Source organism: Mya arenaria, chromosome 10 (assembly GCF_026914265.1).
Source record: "Mya arenaria isolate MELC-2E11 chromosome 10, ASM2691426v1".
Taxonomy (NCBI): Eukaryota; Metazoa; Mollusca; class Bivalvia; order Myida; family Myidae; genus Mya; species Mya arenaria.
Genome location: NC_069131.1, coordinates 70,888,059 through 70,907,522, shown reverse-complemented (window position 1 = coordinate 70,907,522; position 19,464 = coordinate 70,888,059). Strand labels below are relative to the sequence as shown.

Genomic DNA, 19,464 nt, shown 5'->3' with positions numbered 1-19,464 from the left:
TATCTTTGCAATACAAGGTAGAAGATTGCAGTTATATAGAGTCCATACCTATTATTATATCGGAAGTGATTAAATCGGTTGGAATTGTAAACACTTGCTCTGTAAATGGGACTTAAGGTATTTAAAAAATACTTTTATTTCGTTTTTGTTATCAATTTTATGTTATTAACTAAAAGTCGGCTCTTCAATGTTTTAACTTCTGCTATCATTTAGATTTTGCGCATGTTGCGTGCATACTTTCTAGTGACGACAAGCTTTAAAATGCTATTCATATTAAATAACAGAACAGGAATTTAATTGACATGGCAGGGTAAAAAAGATTTAAATACCTGCTGAGCTATGATAACATTTAGCTATGACCACATTGATGCATGATTTGTTTTATTGCATGTTCCATAAGTTAAGCTAGTCCGTTTTTTTAAGAAAACACAATTCTAGCCATAGCCTTAGGGCCGTGCAAAAATATTTTTGGACATTGAAGATATTGAAATGAAACTTGGTACACATGCTTCCAGAGAAAATACACGCATGTATAGCAAGCCCCATACCTGGCATTTAATATTACTTGTTGAGTTTTGCCCCATTTTGGACTAGAAACAACAGATGAGGATCCGTGGCACTCTTGTTTTATGTGTAATATCCATGACGTGTATATTGTATCCATATGGAGTATGGTATGTGTTGTTGGAACCGACAATGGTGCTCGAGTGCTCGACTTGTTTAGGTTTCGATCTATCGTATGTATATTTAATATGAACATAAAAGGATGCAGGTCGTGAGTTAGCCTCGATCTCGACCAATCCACAGTTCTCGACCAATTGCCTGTTCGAGGAATCGCAGTTTTATTATGTTTTTTTCTTTCAACATCAAAGTGATAATTCAAATTACATTCTGTAGGTTGTTGATGTGCAGCGTGATGGTAAACTTTACAAAGATTTATTTGCAAAATATTTTGAACGAGGATAAAATGAAGGCTTACAATTTTTAATATTTTATGCAAGCATTGGATCGAGCATTTCATTGTCTTAGTGCGTAGGATTTTAACTATTTGTAAGGGAAAGTACACTTTGTAACATTTATTCACATACTTCATTTAAAAAGAAAGGGATTTCAGCCGTTGTGCCTGCTTTATCATGCATTTTTTTATTCAGTCACTGATGTGCTTTATATTAAAATAACTTCAGCTTTATTTTGTATTTCTGCTTTGGAATTAAATTACTCATGTTGCGAACTATGCCATAGTTCACGGAAGAAGTAAACAATTTTCAGCGTTTTACTCCATTCACCATTGCATCTTTTTATTAAAACAATATTCGTTATTGAAAACTTTACTTTGGGATTAACATTCTCATGCTGCGAACCATGATTGTGCAAACGAAAGAAAATGACTTTTCTTGAGAAAGGCTTCATGTTTGTTTGTATTTGCTTTTCTTCCGCGCAAAGACGAATAACTATGTCTGGAGACTTACTGATAAGTGCCTCAAACGTGCTGACAGGCCATGGGAAATAACCAGTAGACTGGTCAAACTAATGCACTATCGGCCATCATAAGACGTATTGTTTTTAACAATATCTATGGCCATATTTTGATATTTTTCTTACCGCAAACGCTTTCTTAAAAGGAGTTTTGAAAACGGGTCATTATTTTTCTACATTTATTGTTCAAATCCGCAAAAGCTATAATTAATTTTCATGCATTATGTAACTGGAAACATTGATTCATACTTGCAGCGAATCTTTCAAACGAATTGATAACTCGCCTAACAGAATATCTCGTTGCATTTGTCCCATTCAAGCATAAATCCTTTCATAATTCCATTGACTTTCATTAAACGACGGCCTTTATGATTACATCAATAATGACTTTATACCTGGCGCAATAGATTTTATCATGTGCTTAATCTCTATTGATTTGAGCTGATATTTCAAACCACCATGTCAATAATGTGATTAATGAACCTCATTTTATGGCGGATTCCACTTATGCTTTATTGTGAATGACAATATTAATTACATTTCAGAAGATGGTTATAATACGTCTATAAAAAGAGTAGCATGTACCGGCCGTATATTTAATATATTAATGCTGCTGCTACTGCTGTTGTTGATTATGATGATGAGGATTTATTGATTTTAAAGTATAATATCACTTGCTAAATGTTTCATAGTTGGTCATAAATAATCAACAATTTTAAAATATTTTGGGTTTTTAAAATGATCGATTTTAAGGTACTTGCTTTTAAAGTTTAATACCTCTTGCTAAAAGATTCATAGTTGATCATAACTAATCAACAGTTTAAGCGTCTTTTGGTGTTTAAAGGGATCGATTTTAAGGTACTCAAAACATTGATCGAAATTCTAAAACCCATTAATGCATTGCAATCATTATACACCACATTCTCATAAGACAACATGATCATGCTTAAAGTATAGTTTCAAGAAATTCATACAGTGTGTTTTGATCCCATATTTCAAAGTCGAGTAATTATAAAGTAACCCTGCTAGGTCAAGGTAAAAAGGCTTATATCGGATAATTGCGCATTAGGAATTCTTTCATGTCAATATCGGGCTACCCTTTCTTTTCATTCTATCAAGAAAACTCCGTAAACATTGCGCTTATCTTAACCAAAATACACTTTTTGTTTATTAGGCAAACACTTTCAAGTCAATTTACATGTTGATTCCAAATTTAACGAATCTTAAAACGATTAACACAGAAGGCATTTTTAAAATTGTTGAATTAATGTTCCGAAGGTTTAATATTCCTTTCTCTAACAAGGCCTTCTTGAGTTTGTATCTGCAATTTGATAGAGATGGTTCGAGTATTAGTAGAATTACATGTTCATTTTATTTTTTTACCACACGAATCTTAAAACGCCCAATACGAAGATAGCCTACTTATATTATTGATATACAATTTCGAAGCTTTAGTATTATTTTCTCTTTTAAACAAGGTCTTTTTATTCGTATTCTTTATTTCGATAAGAGAGATTCGAGTGTCTATGGTTCTTGTCTGTTTCAATTATAATGGTATTGGGAAAGAACGTGAGACATATTTCCATTTGCATATTTGTTCAGAGAATAAATACTTTGCTCCTTGTCAAAATATTTTAACAATTAATGACAGACAGTTATGTTCACAACCTCTTTTAGTTATGCCATTGTATGTCACTTTGTGCACAACAACAATATTTTATTAAAGATAATTGCAAACTGCCAAGCACCGATGTACAATTCGATGTTAAGTGTTTACCCCCATGACTCAGTCAACGGGATCGTCGGACGGATTCTGATGTTATCCTTAAGAAAAATTCTTAAAATGCTAACAAAATGCATCTCGCTCATAAATGTGTTCATATGCTATTAAGTCAATACCTGTTATTATATCGTACGTTATTAAATCGGTTGGAATTGTAAATACTTGCTTCAGAAATTAAACTGTCATCTTTATTTACTTTCTGCAAGAAATATAGTTAAACTAGTGTTATAACTTAAAATTTGTGCGTCTGGCGTGTATAATTCAAGTTCTAGTTATCTTTTATCAAAATTTAAAACAGGAATTTGATTGACATAAGGAAGTGAAATAGAGTTATTAACCAGCTTAAAATTAATCACCTCTCTATAATTTGAATGCAATTTCAGAATTTAAGCTCGTCTGCTGTTCAAAGAAAAAGGTCGGGCTATTGTGATAGTCTTGATGTCCTCGACGTAATGCAACACAGTTGCACTGATCATAACACTATAAACATTCAAACTATTCAAATCAAACTTGTTATCTTTAAAGCTGTTTTATGGATGCCTATTCTTCCTTACATTTAAGAGACTGTTCCTAAAGTATTTTTATTCTTTTCGTTTTCGTATTTTTTAACCTTGTTAAGGTATACTTGTCTTTGATTGACTTTACCGTACCTTTTATAAGCTAGCACTGTTGCCTAGATTTGATTAATTTGTTTACATGGTCGTTGAGTACTTTAAATTACTTTATAAATGTATGTTATGTTTTACTTTATTCTTCATTGTTTTTAAATTGACACATGCTCTGATGACACATATATTTTTAATTTAGAGTAATTATTGATAAATACTAGTTTAAGACTCGTGTTCCAGTGAACTCGTGTTCCAGTAGACTCGTGTTCCAGTAGATTCGTGTTCCAGTGAACTCGTGTTCCAGTAGACTCGTGTTCCAGTAGACTCGTGTTTCAGTAGACTCGTGTTCCAGTGAACTCGTGTTCCAGTAGACTCGTGTTCCAGTAGATTCGTGTTCCAGTAGACTCGTGTTCCAGTAGACACGTGTTCCAGTGAACCCGTGTTCCAGTAGACTCGTGTTCCAGTGAACTCGTGTTCCAGTAGACTCGTGTTCCAGTGAACTCGTGTTCCAGTAGACTCTTGTTCCAGTAGATTCGTGTTCCAGTGAACTCGTGTTCCAGTAGACTCGTGTTCCAGTAGATTCGTGTTCCAGTGAATTCGTGTTCCAGTAGACTCGTGTTCCAGTGAACTCGTGTTCCAGTAGACTCGTGTTCCAGTGAACTCGTGTTCCAGTAGACTCGTGTTCCAGTAGACTCGTGTTCCAGTGAACTCGTTTTACAGACCGTTCCAAAGCTCCCCCCATTTATCGGAAAAGCTATTTTGATGAGTGTGTGGTCTGTTTGGGTTTGTGTATGTGATTTTAATATGTTTGCTAATATAGTTCATTGTCGCTGGGGCCCTTGCCTGTTGCCCCTAAAAGGGGGTTTATTTTTTATTTTTCGACTTCTTGGCTTGTCCCAGTAGTTTACACTGTATATCTGGTACACTTGTCGCCAGAGACAATACACACATGTCTACCAAACTCATAACTGTGTCAATCGCTGTAAAAATGGACTATAACAACAACAAGTGATTACTGCCGTCCACATAGTGACGTGAATATTTTATTCGCATGATTCGTCAGCGAAACGAGGATACATTAAAGGCTTATAGACTTTATATTTGATGCAGGCATGTTGTCGTCTTATTTTGCAGGGATTTTACCATTCGTATGGTAATATTTGTTTACATAGTTCATGGAAGGAGAAAGGCATTTTGGCCGTTTAGCAAGGCACATTTTTTGAATGATATGCTAAATTTAAAGACGTTTAAATCGTTTGTATTTCTGCTTTGGGATTAAAATACTCACGTTGCGACCCATGAATATGCAATCGATAGAAAATAACTGTTCCCTAGAGAAAATAAAGCTCTTCCTTTGTTTGTTTTCCTTCGTGCAAAGACGAATAACAATGACTGCAGACTTACTGATAAGCGCCCAAAACGAGCCTAGGCCTTGAACGATTACCAGTAGCTCTCTGGCGTCACCATTGGGCATGATGCCATTAGGATAATTGTTGTCATATTATTTTTTTTCTGCAAAATGCTTAACCAAATAGCGTTTTAAATTGTGGTCATTATACTTCTAAACATATGGTTAAGATTCTCAAATGCTGAAGCGTATTATCATTTTGCGCTTTTAATTGTCTGGATTAATCATTTCTTCCATATCATCCAAAGTTTGCATAATGGAATTCAGGAGATCGTATCGAAACGTTTATCTATTAATTCTTTCTGAAAAGATGGCATAAGAACAAATAACTCTTTAACAGAGTATCCCGTTGCAATGCGTAGACTCTTTATAATCATTAATCCTTGCATAATTACATTGGTTTTCATTTGAAGACGGTGTTTATAATGTGCTTTATCTCTATTGATTTGTGCTGATATTTCATCCCATCATGTCAATAGTATGGTTAATAAATCTCATGTATGGCGGATTCCACTTCATTAAGACTAAACTTCTGTAGATGGTAATAATACGTTTATAGATAGAATAGTAGCACATACCGGCCATATACTCAATATAGTACTGCTGTTGACCTTGGTATTGCTGCTCCTGCTGCTGATGATGTTGGTGTTCATGATGACATTCGCCGGAATGGAAACATCCATTCACACACGCAATAATAATATTGCACATTTTAACGTGTTTATGTTTTAAACATTTGGTTCCAAATATATTATGTAGAGTGACTTGGTCGCATAATTAAAAAATCTAAAGTCACCTTCGTAAGTCAATGTAAAACAAGCTTTTATCAAATGATTACGAATAAAGAATTCTTTAATCTCAATATCAGTTGTCGTTTTTATTCATATATATCAACCAAATTTCGCTTGTCTTAACTGATATCTACTGAAAAGGACAATTTTAGTATGGTCATAACAGCTTGTTGCCTGAGGAAGTACAGACATGTAAAACAAGGTCCATAACTAGGGCTCTAAAATTGTCACGTTTCCCTCTTGATAAACTAAAAAAGCCATACAAACTTGATTATAACTAAAAACCCGTTCAAGAGATTTGAATAGAACTCGGTACACAATGTTACTAGTGACAGTGTCCTCATGTGATGCAACGATATTACTCTTGCTTTAGTATATGTTAAGTTATGATCCTAAATAATTTGAAAAGGACATGGAAAATATTAAACATTGTCATGACTGAATACCATTTTAATATATATTAATATATTCAAATAAAAGTTTGAACACATGTTGCTAGTGCTAATATTCATATGTTTACCAAGGCACACAACTCTGGCTGTAACACTTGTCAAGTTATGACACATATCACACAGAAAAAGTTATATTGGCCATAACTTAATAACCATTCAAGAATTTCCCATGAAAGTTTACATACATGTTACTGGTGACAACATGCCCATATTGAACAAGGCAAGCTACTATGGCTGAAATAATAGACAAATTATGTTCCTTGATAGAAAGTCATAACTTTAACTTTGTCATAAATAAATAACTGTTCAAAAATATACTCGAAACTAGGTATACCTATAAGTGACAATGCACGCATGTGTAGATGACACATACCTCTTGCCTGGCATTCTTCTGACGGCTCTTGTATTAGTGTTTATGCTCATGTCTTTACTACAATCGGAAGGATCCGCATTTAATCGTTTGTAGGAAGCTGCCCCACCCCCCAAAGTTCTAGGTTCAATCCCCACCCATACTCATCTTGCGAAATATGAATATATAGTTGAAAAAAATAACTTAAGTTTATAGAAAATAAAGCTCTTTGTTCGTTTATTTTTTTTCTCTCGTGCGAAGGAGAATACTAAAGACTGCATAATTGCTTTTAAGTGCTATATTGATCAAAACTTGGAATAGTTTTCCCTATTATTTTTACTTACATTGTATAGAGTATTTAGAGTCTAAGGCCTTTTAACAGTATTATCAGGACTGGAAATCATTTACCAGTGGGCATGTTGTTTTCATTATAATGTAGTCATATTTCATTATGGGCTTTTTGAAAATCTGTCTTTTGTTTGCTACATATTATGTTAAGGTAAGCTAGTGCTAATACATATTTTCGTTTTGAAGTTTTTTTTAACTGTCTGAAGTTAATACTTTATTTCGTGTGATTCAAAGTCTGTATAATGTCAGAAATTCTAAATTTTGGAGATCATGCATTTATTCCCACCTGGCGTTGAATGAATAACTATTATAAAAAGCTAGAAATATCCCGTTTCTTATTCAAGCATATTTCAATTAATTTTCTAAGACAGTGATTATGGGAACATCAATACTGTTATTTTACAATACGTAGTATTTTATATTGTGCTTAATCTCTATTGCTTTGTGCCGCTATTGACGAACTATGTTATCATTAATGAGCTTCATTTATGGCGAATTCAACTTGTTTAAGACTTGATTGTAAATGGCAATATATTTCTCTAGGTGGTAAAACTAAAGGTATGAAAAGAATTAGTAACATGTACCTTCCGTACACTCAAGATGATGATGGTGGTGATGATGATGATGATGATGATGATGATGAATTATCCATTTATGCATCGCAATAATTTTATACTACATTTTAATCATGTTCAAGCTTTCAAGACTTTCGTAGAGAGTTCTTTGATCGCATATTTTTAAAGTGTTATAGTCGAATTATTATAAAGTCCCCCTACTAGGCCAAAAATAACAAAGCTTATATTGAATTATTAGAAATAAGGAGTTCTTAAATCTCAACATCGGACGATGTTATCATTCATTTATATCAAGCAAACTATATAAACAATGCGCTAAAATATACTGAATGTCACAATTTGCATAAATTAAGTAAATGGAGTCCTAGTTACTTTCAAGTTGATTTACGTGTTCAAACTAGGACTCCAAATTTCACCACTTCAATCTCATGACACTCAACACGAAGGAGGGCTACTTAAATTTGTTGATATAAAGCTTCGATGGTTTAATATGCATTTATCTTTTAAACAAGGTCTTTATGATATTGAATCCGAATTTGGATAGAGAAGATTCGAGTGCCCCTGGTTTGTGTCTGTTCCAATTCGAAGGGGAAAGCTAAATGGATCTAAGTGACTTTAAAGGGACTAGACACCAGATGATACCATTGCAAGACTTAACACGAAGGAGGGCTACTCAAATGTGTTGATATACAGCTGCGATGGTTTAATATGAATTTGTCTTTTAAGCAATGTCTTTATGATTTAGAATCCGAATTTTGATGCATATATTTTGTGCAACGGACAGAACTTAAAACAACAACAACAACAACATTATCCACGAAACGGCACAGATCAATCCACGGGAAACAACGAATGCACTTTTGCATAAGAATTCGCTTCAGAGCGTTCCATAGCAAACCATTTATGCAACACACCCCTGGTTTTTGCAAACTAAACGACCCCTGTGAAGAATTCAAGTCTGAATAAAGCTGCTGAATAAATACATACTAAACGTTTTATTGCAAATAAGTTAATATGTTTGATCCCAACCAAGGGAACTTCCTCATGGCCTCTCTAAATTGTCACAGTCAAGCTGAGGTTAAATTGATATAAACTTAACGGTTCCATTGCAAAGGGTTGACATAGTTTTCCATCGTTAATAAGTCGGTTATGTGCACTGCTTTTATAAAAATATTTAAAGTGACACTCTTATTCAAAATCAATACATACACATATATAACAAACATCAATTATGACTGATAAACCTTTAACTACTTACTAAATAATGCATTTATGTAAAATATAAATAACTGATTACAAGATTGTAACCGTGTATTTAATAACAGAAAGCGCAAAACTATTAAGTGATTGGTGAATGCTAAAAGATTTACTGTGGTCTACAAAAGTCTCATTAGGTGGAAATACCGTGTTCTATGCTCATTTCTTTTAAATAAAACTAGGTATCCTTCATATTGTTTTCGACATTTATTCATCTTTTTAGGAATATTAAAACCATATTATTAATTGTGATAAAACGTATTTGTGAGAAAAAGTGCGTTTTTAAGTCATTAATAATTTCTATGAGTTCATCAATTAATCACAATAACTGTCGCTCATAAATGTGTCACAGGATAAAACAAAACATGAATTAAACATGGATTTTAACATCTGTCCGATATGGAATTTCACTGTTTTGTCACAATGTATTGATTTTACTATATCTTTGCAATAAAAGGTAGAATATTGCGGCGAATATACTTGCGGTCCATACCTGTTATTATATCGGAAGTGATTAAAGCGGTTGGAATTGTTAACATTTGCTCTGCAAATAGGACTTAAAGTATTTAAGGTATTTAAACTGTCATTTTTATTTCGTCCCTGTCAGAAATATAGTTAAACTAATTTGATATCATTATCTTAGATTTTGCTCATCTTCAATGTTTTATAGACATGTTTTTTGTATGCATTCTCAATAAAAAAGGATGTGTGATGTAAAACTCATAACGTTCTTGTAAGATCACGAAAATTCATTTGCAAAATGCATAATGGGGATGAGGACAACATGAATGCTTATAATCATTACATTTTTATGCAATCAAGTAATCGTGCACTTCAATGTCTTTCTCAAGAGATAACACTTTTTGCAGCATTTGTTTGTATAGTTAATGGAAATAAAACTTTTTGAGATGTTTTTACCACCTTAAACCTTTGCATGGTATTTCAATGATATGTTTTATAGTGTAATAAGCTTTTGTTGTATTTTTGCTTTGGGATTTAAATACTCATGATATGAACCAATAATTATTTCGTGAAGATAAAGCTCTTCTTTCGTTTATTGTCATATTCGTGCAAAGTTGAATACTACACGACTTGTGAAATATAACTTTTGGTGCTCAATCGGTGAAACATGTAACGATTTAACATTATCATCTATAAGTCTGTAAAGCTTGATTTTGAATAGTAAATTTGCATTACAAACAACAGTACCCTGACATAGAGAAAGATGGCGTTGAAAACAATTCGTTTTATGCCTGAGAGGTTTCACTTTAGAGTGCCATATATCTGTGCAGTTTGAGTTTTGCCTAACATTTGCACTTCTTTTAGTACAAAATGCCCTAATGGACACCAATAACTTTGCATGAGTTTAAGCTCCTACAACCCTCTTGGGATTCCGAATCCCCCATTCTTTAAATAAATTGTCAGGATTTTATTTTCTGATCTGTTCATATTATCATCCCTACATATTATTTCATAGACAACAATATGATCTCTGTCTCACACCTTGTCACATTACCAGCAGAATGAAATTGCTAATTCACCAACGGCCATGTTGTCTTCGAAGCTTAAGTTTTTGTATTAGATATATGTTTTTCCCTGCTAATTGTTCAAACATGCTATTTTCTTATCGCCGTTTTGGAAATGAGTCATTATTTTGTTACATATCTTGTTATGATCCGAAAAAGCTAATTTATATGTTCATTTTAACTGGGATTTGTTTATCACTTGTTTACTGTCATCCTAAGACAGCACGAAAGATATCCACTTTTGAAACCGTATACAAACGTTTATTAATACCTGCTTTGAAGGTTTCACGCAAATGCATAACTCGTAAAACAGAATATTCAATTGCATTCGTAGATTCTTATTCAATCGTACTCCCTTTTATAATGCCATAGACTTTCATTTAAAGACGGTGATTATGATTATTTCAATTGTGACTTTATACCAGGCGTAAGTTTGATTACCGAACCTCTTTTTGGTGGATTTCACTTAATATAGACTTGATTGTGAATGGCAATATTTTTCTGTACATGGTAATTATAAATTTATAGAAGTGAATAGTAGAATTTACCGGCTTTATACTAGATACTTATGCTGCTGCTGCTGATGAAGATGGCGACGATATTTATACATTTATGTCTTGCTTAAAGAACAGTATTTATGCACTAATCATTAAACATTTAAAAGGCTTATGGTGTTTTAAAAGGATCGATTTTAAGATACTAAAAACGTTCATCGAAAACCTAATTTCCATTCATGTATCGCAAAAAATACATACATCATTCTCAATATGTGCAAGCTTTAAAGGTTCTCGCACAGAGTAGTTTTCGTTGTACACTGTGTATATTTCAATTGCATAGTTATAAGTCTTAAAGTCGAGTATTTAGAATCTCTTTATAATCCTCCTTTGGGACGTAAGTAATTCAATAATAGATATTTTAGTTGTAAAGTCACCCTGCTAGGTCAAAGTAACAAAACTTAAACCGGATAATTGGGAATTAGGAATTCTTAAATAACAAAATCGGGCGACCCTTTCATTCCTTTTTATCAAGAAAGCTCCATAAACAATGCGCTTATCTTAACCAAAATACACTGAAAGTGACAATTTGAGTTTATTAGGCAAATACCTTCAAGTAGACCTACATGTATACACTAGGATACCACATGAATATATAAACGCTTAGCGCGAAGAAGGCTTACTTAAATTTATTGATATAAAGCTTCGATAGTTTAATATTCATTTCTCTTTGAAACAACGTCTTTACAATTGTCAAACACGTCTTGATAGAGAGGTTCGAGTACCTACGGTTCTTGTATGTTCAAATTATAATGGGAAGGATGATATTGAGACATATTTCCATTTTCATATTTATTCAGAGATTGTGTAATCGATCCGTAGGATAAATAGTTTGCACTTTGTCAAAATATTTTTACAATTGCCTGATATTGATTGCCACCTTTTCATCTGTGCTTTTATTTGTACCCAATAGGAAGAACATTCATATTGTGAAATTCTGTATCTGACATTCACTGTATTTATTTCGTGCCTTTTCCATTGTTATATAAGGACAATGTGAACCAGATTTTAAACAAATATGATAAGGATAATTAGTAACACACGTTAGATAATCGGTTAAAACTAAGTACCCAGAGAAAACCCAGCTGGATGGTCTGCGGTCATTAAGCCGAACAAGTGTGATTTCTCCGCGTACTCCGGTACATAAGACCACACTAAATTCGCGAAAAGTTGTGCCAACGAGAGTGATTATGTTATGTTGTAATAACTTGTTTCACAATCTTTGTAAAATAAATGAGTTTTAACTTTTAAACTAACTGTTAAAACACAGAAACATTTTTGCCTTTTGGATTTAAAACATTATTGAACTTGGGTCGGACTTGTAAATACTTGCCTAAGGCAATAAAACTGTCATCTTTATTTAGTTTCTGCAAGAAATAAAGTTATGTAAATTTATGTTATAACTTAGACTTTGCGCATCTTGCGTGCATAATTTCTAATTTTAAAAGATCTAAAAGGCAATTGAAACTTGAATTCTAAAATAGGAATTTAATTGACATAAGGAAGTGAAATAGAGGAACAATTATTTTTACCTCCCGTGGAAGTTCCTCACGAATGCAGAACTCTTATCCCGTTTCTTATTCAAGCATAATTCAATTGGCATTCTTTCGAAGACAGTGATTATGGCCACATCAATAATGACTCTATACCAGGCGTAATATATTGCATATTGCGCTTAATTTGCATTGATGTTTGCCGATATTGACCTACAAAGTAAATACAATCATTAATGAGCATCATTTATGGCGATTTCCACTTATTGCATAATTTTTTAATGCGAAATTATCTGGGTTTGTCCATCACGTAAATAGCAGTAAATTTAAAAATAGCGCAAGTTTATGTATCCGTACTAATCACGGGACCTTCACATACTAATTATCCACACTTTAAACTGGGACACCAGTATACGCTATTTTTAAAGGGTTAAACTCAGCCTGGACAGCGATAAAATACTATGTTAATCATGTGAAATAATGTATAATCGACCTCATACTGGCTTGTATTGATAATTATATGCTTGTTTTGATTTAATACTGAAATTGCCGTTTTTGCGACCGTCTGGTGTCTAGTCCCTGTAAATGCAGAAGCAAATAAAATCGTTCTGCCTTCAGCCCTCAAACTGTAATGGGAATTGATGAATGTGAAACTTATTTTCATTTGCATATTTATTCAGAGATTCTGTAATTGATCTGCAGACAATGATATTAACGTTGATAAATATTTTGCACTTTGTCAAACATTTTGACAATTACCTAATACTCTCATAATATTTTCAGATAAATGCTTTTGTATTTGCATAAAAGGAAAAACGATTAATTCTTTTATCATGGATAACATTATATGCAGTAATGCCGGCTGCCAAGTAAAGAAGCATGGATTTAAATCCTCATTCGTTTTTTTAGTGCATACGCTAATATTGACTCCGTAAATGGGATCTCCGGACGGATTGTTGTGCAATCATTTAGAAAGCATCTAATCATGACAACGAACATGACCGCCAAGGTTTTATTAAGTCACTAAGTCATTATTTAGTTTTGCTTTACTTAACAATTAAATCGGCAGACGAGCTGTACCCCTTTAAATCTGAATAAACCTGCTGAAGTCAATGAATATAAACTAAACTGTTTCATTGCAAATTAGTTAATAATTGTGATCCCAACCAAGGGAACTTTCTCATGGCCTCTCAAAATTGACACCAGGTCAGGATAATGATACTGTTTGATATTGGTCAGGAAAGAGTACACTCTGTCGTCACAGTCGGGCTGAGGTTAAATTGATATAAACTAAATTGTTTCACTGCGATGGGTTGACATAGCTTTTCTTTATATCGTTAATAAGTCGGTTATGTGCACTGTTTTTATAAAATTTTAAAGTGACACTCTCACTCAAAATCAATACATACACATATATAACAAACATCAATTATGACTGATAAACCTTTAACTACTTACTAAATAATGCATTTATGAAAAATATTAATTACTGATTACAAGATTGTAACCGTGTATTTAATAGCAGAAAGCGCAAAAATATTAATTGATTGGTGAGTGCTAAAATATTTACTGTGGTCTATTTTACTCTCTCATTAAGTGGAAATACCGTGTTTTATGCTCACCTCGTTCAAATTAAATTAGGTATTCTTCACATAAACCATTGTTTTCGACATTTATTCATCCTTTTAGGAATATTAAAACAATATTATTATTAATTGTGGTAAAACGTATTTGGGAGTAAGAGTGCATTTTTAAGTCATTAATAATTCCTATGATTTCATCAGTTCATCACACAACTGTCGCTCATAAATGTGTCATAGGATAAAACAAAAAATGAATTATACATGGATTTTAACATCTGTCCGTTAGGGAATATCACAGTTTTGTCGCAAGGTATTGATTTTACTATATCTTTGCAATAAAAGGTAGAAGATTGTGTTGAATATACTTGAAGTCCATACCTGTTATTATATCGGAAGTGATTAAAGCGGTTGGAATTGTAAACACTTGCTATGCAAATAGGACTTAAAGTATTTAAGGTATTTAAACTGTCATTTTTATTTCGTCCATGTAAGAAATATAGTTACACTAATTTGATATCCTTATCTTAGATTTTGCTCATCTTCAATGTTTTATAGACATGTTTTTTGTATGCATTCTCAATAAAAAAGGATGTGTGATGTAAAACTCATAACGTTCTTGTAAGATACGAAAATTCATTCGCAAAATGCATTATGGGGATGAGGACAACATGAATGCTTGTAATCATTACATTTTTATGCAATCAAGTAATCGTGCACTTCAATGTCTTTTTCAAGAAGATAACACTTTTTGCAGCATTTGTTTGCATAGTTAATGGAAAGAAAACTTTTTGAGATGTTTTTTACCACCTTAAACATTTGCATGTTATTTCAATGATATGTTTTATGGTATAATAAGCTTCTGTTGTATTTTTGCTTTGGGATTTAAATACTCATGATGTGAACCAATAATTATTTCGTGAAGATAAAGCTCTTCTTTCGTTTATTGTCATATTCGTGCAAAGTTGAATACTACGCCACTTGTGAAATATAACTTTTGGTGCTCAATCGGTGAATCATGTAACGATTTAACATTATCATCTATAAGTCTGTAAAGCTTGTTTTTAAATAGCCATTTGCATTACAAACAACAGTACCCTGACATGGCTAAAGATGGCGTTGAAAACAAATCGTTTATGAGAGGTTTCACTTTCAGAGTGCTATATGTTTGTGAAGTTTGATTTTTGCTTGACATATGCATTTACAAATGGATATCAATGGTTTTGCATGATTTTAAGCTCCTGCAACCCTGGTTGAGAGTCCGAATCCCCCATGCTTCAAGTAAATTTTCAAGATTTTCATCCCTACATATTATTTCATAGCAAACAATATAATCTCTTTCTCACACCTTGGCACATAACCAGCATAATGGAATTGCTAATTGTTGTCTTCGAAGCTTAAGTTTTTGTATTCGATATACGTTTTTCCCTGCTAATTGTTCAAACATGCTATTTTCTTATCGCCGTTTTGGAAATGAGTCATTAGTTTGCTACATATCTTGTTATGATCCACAAATGCTAATATATATATGTTCATTTCACGCTTTTAACTGGGATTTGTTTATCACTTGTTTATTGTCATCTTAAGACAGCACGCAGGATATCCACTTTTGAAATCGTATACAAACGCTTATTAATACCTGCGTTGGAGGGTTCACACAAATGCATAACTCGTAAAACAGAATATTCAATTGCATTCGTAGATTCGTATTCAATCGTATTCAATCGTATTCGCTTTTTAATGCCATAGACTTTCATTTGAAGACGGTAATTATGATTATATCAATTGTGATTTTATACCTGGCGTAAGTGTTTTTATTATGTGCTTAATCTCTCTTGATTTGAGCTGATAATTCAACATGCCATTTTAATAATATGATTAACGAATCTCATATTTTGCGGATTTCACTTTATTAGACTTGATTGTGAATAACAATATTTTTCTGTACATGATGATTATAAAGATACGGAAATGAGAATTTACCAGTCATATTATCAAGATACTTATGATGTTGCTGCTGCTGCTGATGATGATGTCGATGATGGAGAAGGTGACGATGACGTAAATGCTGATATATTAATTTTAAGGTTAATGTCTTGCTCAAAGAGCAACATTTATTCATAAATCTTTTAACAGTTTAAGAGTGATATGGTGTTTAAAAAGGATCGATTATAATGTACTCAAGACATCCATAAAAATACTAAAATCCATAGATTCATCGCAAAAATTACAAACAGTATTCTCAATATGTTCTACTATCAAGGTTTAAGCAAAGAATCAGTTTCGTTGTACATCGTGTATATTTCAATTGCAGTTTAAAGTCTTACAGTCGAGTAATTAGAAGTTCTTCGTAATCCTCCGTTGGAACATAAGTACATATATAGTATATATATACTTAAGTTATAAAGTCATCCTACTAGGTCAAAGTAACAAAGCTTAAATCGGATAATTGCGAATTAGGAATTCTTAAATCTCAAAATCGGGCAACCCTTTCATTCCTTTCCATCAAGAAAACTTCATAAACAATGCGCTTATCTTAACCAAAATACACTGCAAGTGACAATTTGAGTTTATTAGGCAAATACCTTCAAGTAGACCTACATGTATAAACTAGGATTCCAAATTTAACCACACGAAGATATAAACGCTTAGCGGTAAGAAGGCCTACTTAATCGTTTTGGTATTAAGCGTCGATGGTTCAATATTCTTTTCTCTTTTAAACAAGTGCTTTGCGATTTGAATACACGTTTTGATAGAGATTCGAGTACCTACGGTTCTTGTCTGTTCAAATTATTATGGGAATGATGATCGTGAGACATATTTCCATTTTCATATTTATTCAGAGATTGTGAAATCGATCTGTAGGATAAATATTTTGCACTTTGTCAAAATATTTTAACAATTTCCGAAAAAACGAAGTTGTTTGCCACCTTTTCATCTATGCTTTTGTTTGCACACAAAAAGAAAAAAAACAAAACAAAACAATTGTGTAATTATGTATCCGTCATCTAAGCACTGGTGATAAATACTGTATTTATTTTTTGCCTTTCCCAAAGTTATGTAAGGACAATGTGAACGAGGTTTAAACAAATATGATAAGGCAACGTAGTGACACACATAAGATGAACGGTTAAAACGGAGTACCCGGAGAAAACCCACTTGTCCGACTTGGTTGTTTGAGGTCATTATGCCGGTTTCCTCGGGTATTCCGGTTTCTCCCATACTCTCGCGTAAGATTGTGCCAGCGAGAGTGGTTAATGTAAAGTTGCAATAACTTGTTTCACTATCGTCGTAAAATATTTAAGTTAAAACTTTTAATTTAACGTTTAAACTATACACTCCTCTTTTTGTACTTTGGATTTTAAGCATTATTTGATTTCGACGTTATGACAGTTTTGTTCTAGCATGGTCTTGGATACTTTCTATTTAATATCGTTAATGATTCATTTTCACCATTTGCACAGATGAACCTCTTCAGCAACATTCTTCTGACGTCAACGTGAAACATGTCTGCCCAACGAGACTTCACCGTGAACGATGCACTAAGTGACGTCACGGTCGTTGTTGAGGGAACAAAACTATACGTGCACCGACAGTACTTGGCGGAATGGTCCGGAGTTTGGCGGAAACTGTTCGTCGCCGAGTGCCCTGATGACGTGACGTCATCGATTGAAATAATCATTGAAGACAAGAAGCTTGACGAAGTTTTGGAATTATTACACTGCATTTATTCTTCACAGAAACCCACATCAGGTAATATCTGTTTAAAAACAGTTTCATTAAATATCCAGGTGTTCATAGTTGGCGAACTTCATAATGGTATTGCTAAAAAGCATTTAAATTAAGTTTTACGAAAAAAGGCGTTAATATAAAGTCCACTTTTGAGACATCTAAATAATGCTGAATGTTACCAGATAATACTTTTTATTGTGTCAAATATTTCTAAATGCGCACATTTTGCAGATTCAAATGTAGACATACTTCTAGACTTCGCAGAAGAATACGACATGCCGAGTATGCGCAATCGATGTGAGGACTACTTATGTGCGCAAGATGCCTCGATTGAACATCTAATTGTGGCGGAAAAGTTTGATCTAAAACACCTATACAAACAGTGCGTAGATTTTGCCAAAACTCGAACGCTTGAGGATTTAGAGAAAGATCCATTGTGTAAATGTGTAAGCGAAAAGACGCTAACGAGAATATACAAAGAGAAGGTTAATATGATGCGGGATTACGCAAATGATTTGAAACAGTCGGAGACTAAACTGACTCGTGCAAACGAACAATTGCTTGATGAAAAAGAAGGGATGGCTGCAATGTTGGGAAGTATTGGTAAAATATGGGAAATGCCGAACAAGCGTTGTTACAAACACATGACAGATGATCGGTTTGATTTCACTTGCAGGGATTGTAATGAGAAAATTCAGCGCGAGGTTCGCCGAATGTGTAGTGACGCCCAACATGTGCGGAGGTTCTTTACGTTAAATAATAAATAAACCATTCACTTTGTTTCATTGATACATTAAGTGAAAAAATGCAATAAATACTTCATTGTCATTTCTACTATTGTAAGTACGCAACACCAGTTAAACCATTAGTAGGTGGAGGTACACAGAACATTACTATTTGTGATTTTAAGTTGTGCATAGTTCAATTGAATGACCATTGGTGTGTCTATCGTGTAGACTTTCCGGTAGGGATACAAGGTATACAATTTCTTACTAAGGGAATAGTGCAGTCTTTGAAAGCCTACTATTATCCCGATTAAAATGGCCAAATATACAGACAAACTCTCTAGAAAAAAAGGCTTCTGAACCCTTTTAATGTTTACTTTAAGTAGTGATTTTGTTGGAGCAATTCGCGTTTCAACTCTTTCCGTTAATCTATAAGTTAAGAACTCTTGAAAGAATGCTTGTATGTATTGATATATAGGTTAACTTGTAACTGTATGTAGAACCGATGTTTGTCCGGCGTAAAAAAACACTATTAAGCTGGGATCCATAAAATAATATTCGTTCAGGGTGAGTCTTTCCACAAGAGTCCTCGGTTTGTTCACACTGACATACATGCTTTAGTTGGAAAACGGTTTTTACCTGTTCGTGTGGATATAACTAAAGTAGCAGTTTTGTAAATCAGCCGCCGGATGTTTCCATGTTCAATTAAGGTTTGTCATTTCCGGATATCGTTGGAACACGCGAGTTCCTCTTCCGTTACATATAAAACAACTGATATATTAATTTTCGATGAAATTATACGTTAGG

General features: G+C 33.3%; 1 protein-coding gene across 6 annotated transcripts; it reads left to right on the top strand.

Annotated features, from left to right (window-relative positions):
• The first annotated feature begins 3 nt into the window (after nucleotides 1-3).
• On the top strand, nucleotides 4-18,749 carry LOC128206545 (uncharacterized). 6 transcript variants are annotated; one of them, XM_052909097.1, is made up of 3 exons: nucleotides 4-117; nucleotides 17,665-17,953; nucleotides 18,164-18,749. In XM_052909097.1, exons 2-3 carry the CDS (start codon nucleotides 17,707-17,709, stop codon nucleotides 18,697-18,699), a joined length of 783 nt encoding a protein of 260 aa, XP_052765057.1. In that variant the 5' UTR covers nucleotides 4-117; nucleotides 17,665-17,706; the 3' UTR covers nucleotides 18,700-18,749. The 6 variants fall into 6 exon arrangements, with proteins under 6 accessions (XP_052765057.1, XP_052765058.1, XP_052765061.1 ...); XM_052909098.1 differs by lacking the exon at nucleotides 4-117 and adding an exon at nucleotides 9,553-9,618; XM_052909101.1 differs by lacking the exon at nucleotides 4-117 and adding an exon at nucleotides 10,915-11,000.
• Nucleotides 18,750-19,464: the final 715 nt, after the last annotated feature.

Coding starts and splice junctions, on each gene's coding strand:
- LOC128206545 (XM_052909097.1), top strand. CDS start 17,707: ATGTCTGCCCAACGAGACTTCACCGTGAACGATGCACTAAGTGACGTC. Junction 17,954..18,163: donor TTCACAGAAACCCACATCAG/GTAATATCTGTT, acceptor CACATTTTGCAG/ATTCAAATGTAGACATACTT.